The 2,656-nt window shown below is 41.3% G+C and overlaps 1 protein-coding gene across 1 annotated transcript; it reads left to right on the top strand.

Annotated features, from left to right (window-relative positions):
• Nucleotides 1-484: 484 nt before the first annotated feature.
• LOC140170841 (craniofacial development protein 2-like) lies at nt 485-2,072 on the top strand. Its single transcript, XM_072194055.1, has 2 exons — nt 485-520; nt 1,092-2,072. Exons 1-2 carry the CDS (start codon nt 485-487, stop codon nt 2,070-2,072), a joined length of 1,017 nt encoding a protein of 338 aa, XP_072050156.1.
• Nucleotides 2,073-2,656: the final 584 nt, after the last annotated feature.

Below are 2,656 nucleotides of genomic sequence, written 5' to 3'. Positions count from 1 at the left end.
AGGAGCTTGAACTTTGTTCAAGGTCCTAACTGTTTTCAATTACTGTTTTCAATTTTTCCCCTCTACGGTCATATCTATATAAATATGATTAACATGCGATTTTGGGAAGATTGTTGTCGAGCCCTCCCAAATATGGAGTTCTGACTGCCCGATGTGGAGCTGAAAATAGTGGCGTACCCAAAGGGGTGGGGTGGGTGGGTGGGTGGGTGTGTGTAGAAGGACAGATACACCCCTGTGAGAAGGTTGGGAGGGGTGAGGGAGGAAAGAGGGGAGGAGGGATATGGAGAATGAGAGGGGCCTACGGGAAGGGAGAAAGAGGAAAAATGAAGAGAAAGAAATGATGAGAAGTAAATAAATATTATTGAAATGAAAGGGAGAGTGAGAGTGAGAGAGGACAAAAAAAAGAAAGAAAGAAAGAAAGAAAGAAAGAAAGAAAGAAAAAGAAAGAAAGAAAGAAAGAAAAGAAAGAAAAAGAGGGAGAATAATGGAAGACAGAGAAGGAGAGCGACGGAGTGATAAAGTTAGTGCAAGCCTTGGAATGAATAAGTACAGAGAATGAAAAGAAAGGAAAATAAGTGTACTAATAATAATTATTATAGAAACTAAACACATTTCTTGTTTTGTTTGGTTGGAGACATAGATCACAAGTGTGAAGGGCGCAAGTAAGATGTCTTGTATGTACATTTTCCTACGGCCACTTGACAAGTGAGGAAAAACTCTGTTAACAAAGCTAGCTGTAGGAGTTGCGACCACAGCTATATCAGTAATTGAAAAACTATGATGGCGAACCAAAACTACAGTAGGGTTAAAGTCCCTAATTCAGTCTTAACATCTCCTGGTGCAGACGTCGATTTGCAACGATCACATGACGCATTGCCTCGAAATCCGGATGGAAGGGACAAGTCTGATGAAGGTGCCTGCAGGAGGAGAAACCTTGTAAATTGCAAGAAAGTCATCTCAATCTCCACCATGAATGTACGGACACTTACAGAACAGCAGTGTAGAGAAGAGATAGTTTCTAATCTCATTGAGTACAATGTGGAAGTATTGGGAATACAAGAGCATCGTATTATTCACGATGAAACAATTAGATTCGAATACATATACTAGGCAGGACACTGATTACAACATCAGCAACTAAGAACGATGCGGGAGCTGCAGTTGGAGGGGTTGGAATCCTACTGAACAAAAATGCTGAAAATTCACTAGCCAGTGTAAGATCACACAAGAACAGAATTCGTATTGCAAACTTCCAGGGTAACCCAGCAACACCTGTCATCGTTACATATTGCCCAACCAACATAGCTGATGAAGACATAGTAGAGAATCACAACGTTAGTATGAGAAGAGCCATTGAATCCATCCCTGCTCATAACCTCTTGATAACAATGGGTGATTTCAATGCTAGAGTTGGACTGGAAGACGCTAAATTTACATACCATGACACCACTAACAGAAACGGAAAATACCTTGTGGAACTAGCAACAGCGAAGAATCTCATCATTGCAAACACACAGTTTCGTAAGAAAGTTGGAACATTATGGACATATTCAAGCCCAGGCGGGAATAAATACCAACTAGACTATATACTCATGAAGAAAATGGAGGAACATAGTGTGGGCTCCGATCACAGAATAGTGTCGGCAAGAATAAGACTAAGCCTCAGAATGAGCACGACTTTACCAAGGAAGAACCAGTTCGATTGGAAATCCCTGAGCACTGATAGAAATATCCAAAAGATGTACGCCATAGAAGTGCACAACAGATTTGAAATCCTTGAAAACATAGAGGAAACAGCCACAGATAAGTATAGCCGATTTATCGCTGCCAACAAAGAAGCAGCTGAGAAGATCATCCCTGCAAAGAAGCGATCTCGAAGGGCAAACTTTTCTCGTGATCCAAGAGTCATAAAGGCAAGAGAACATATCAGGGAGACGTATGAGGCGTATCAACTGGACACTACTGATCTTGCTGATTGTAAAAGAGAGGAGTACAAGGAAGCGAAGAAAAACCTTGATGATGCATACAACAAAGTTATTGAAGGAGATCTAAATGTTTTTAAAGTTGCATGAGGTTGAAAGAGCGCATGTCAACTTCAAACATGGTGAAAGTTGGAAACTGATCAACATCAACGACATCACTGGTCAAAGAGCTGTGGAGAGGTCAACATACCTCCAGAAGTGCTGAAGAGATGCAATCTAGATGACATTGTGTTAGGGTTCTGCAATGACGCACTTCTCAAAGGGAAGAAACCGGATCAATGGTTCATACTTTTAATATTAAAATATTGTTCCTATCCCCAAAACAGGAGATCTTAGTTCAGGAAACAACTATCGCGGTATCAGTCTAACCTCCATCGTAGCCAAAACCTACAACAGAATGAAAGGGATGTAAAGCTACGTAAAGCAGCAGCATGGAGGGCGTGCAGTAAGCTTAAATAAATCTGGAGGTCAACTCTTACCAGGAGTTTCAAACTTCGAATCTTTGCTGCAACAGTGGAGTCTGTGCTGCTTTATGGATGCGAAGTATTGATCACCACCCCTAAACTTGCAAAGGGTCTGGATGGCTGTTACACCCGCATGCTAAGAACTGATCTGAATGTGCAATGGAAGGAACATAATTATGTCAAATGCAGACCTAAATGGAGACCTTCCAA

The sequence above is a fragment of the Amphiura filiformis genome, chromosome 15, assembly GCF_039555335.1.
Source record: "Amphiura filiformis chromosome 15, Afil_fr2py, whole genome shotgun sequence".
NCBI lineage: Eukaryota > Metazoa > Echinodermata > Ophiuroidea > Amphilepidida > Amphiuridae > Amphiura > Amphiura filiformis.
The sequence above is the reverse complement of the archived record's forward strand: the minus strand, read 5'-3'. Positions and strand labels throughout refer to the sequence as shown.

What these genes read in the sequence shown, in the direction of transcription:
- LOC140170841 (XM_072194055.1), top strand. Translation starts at nt 485, where the DNA reads ATGGAAGACAGAGAAGGAGAGCGACGGAGTGATAAA. An exon ending in GAGAGCGACGGAGTGATAAA is followed by an intron (nt 521 to 1,091) that starts GTTAGTGCAAGC and finishes TGAAACAATTAG; the next exon opens with ATTCGAATACATATACTAGG.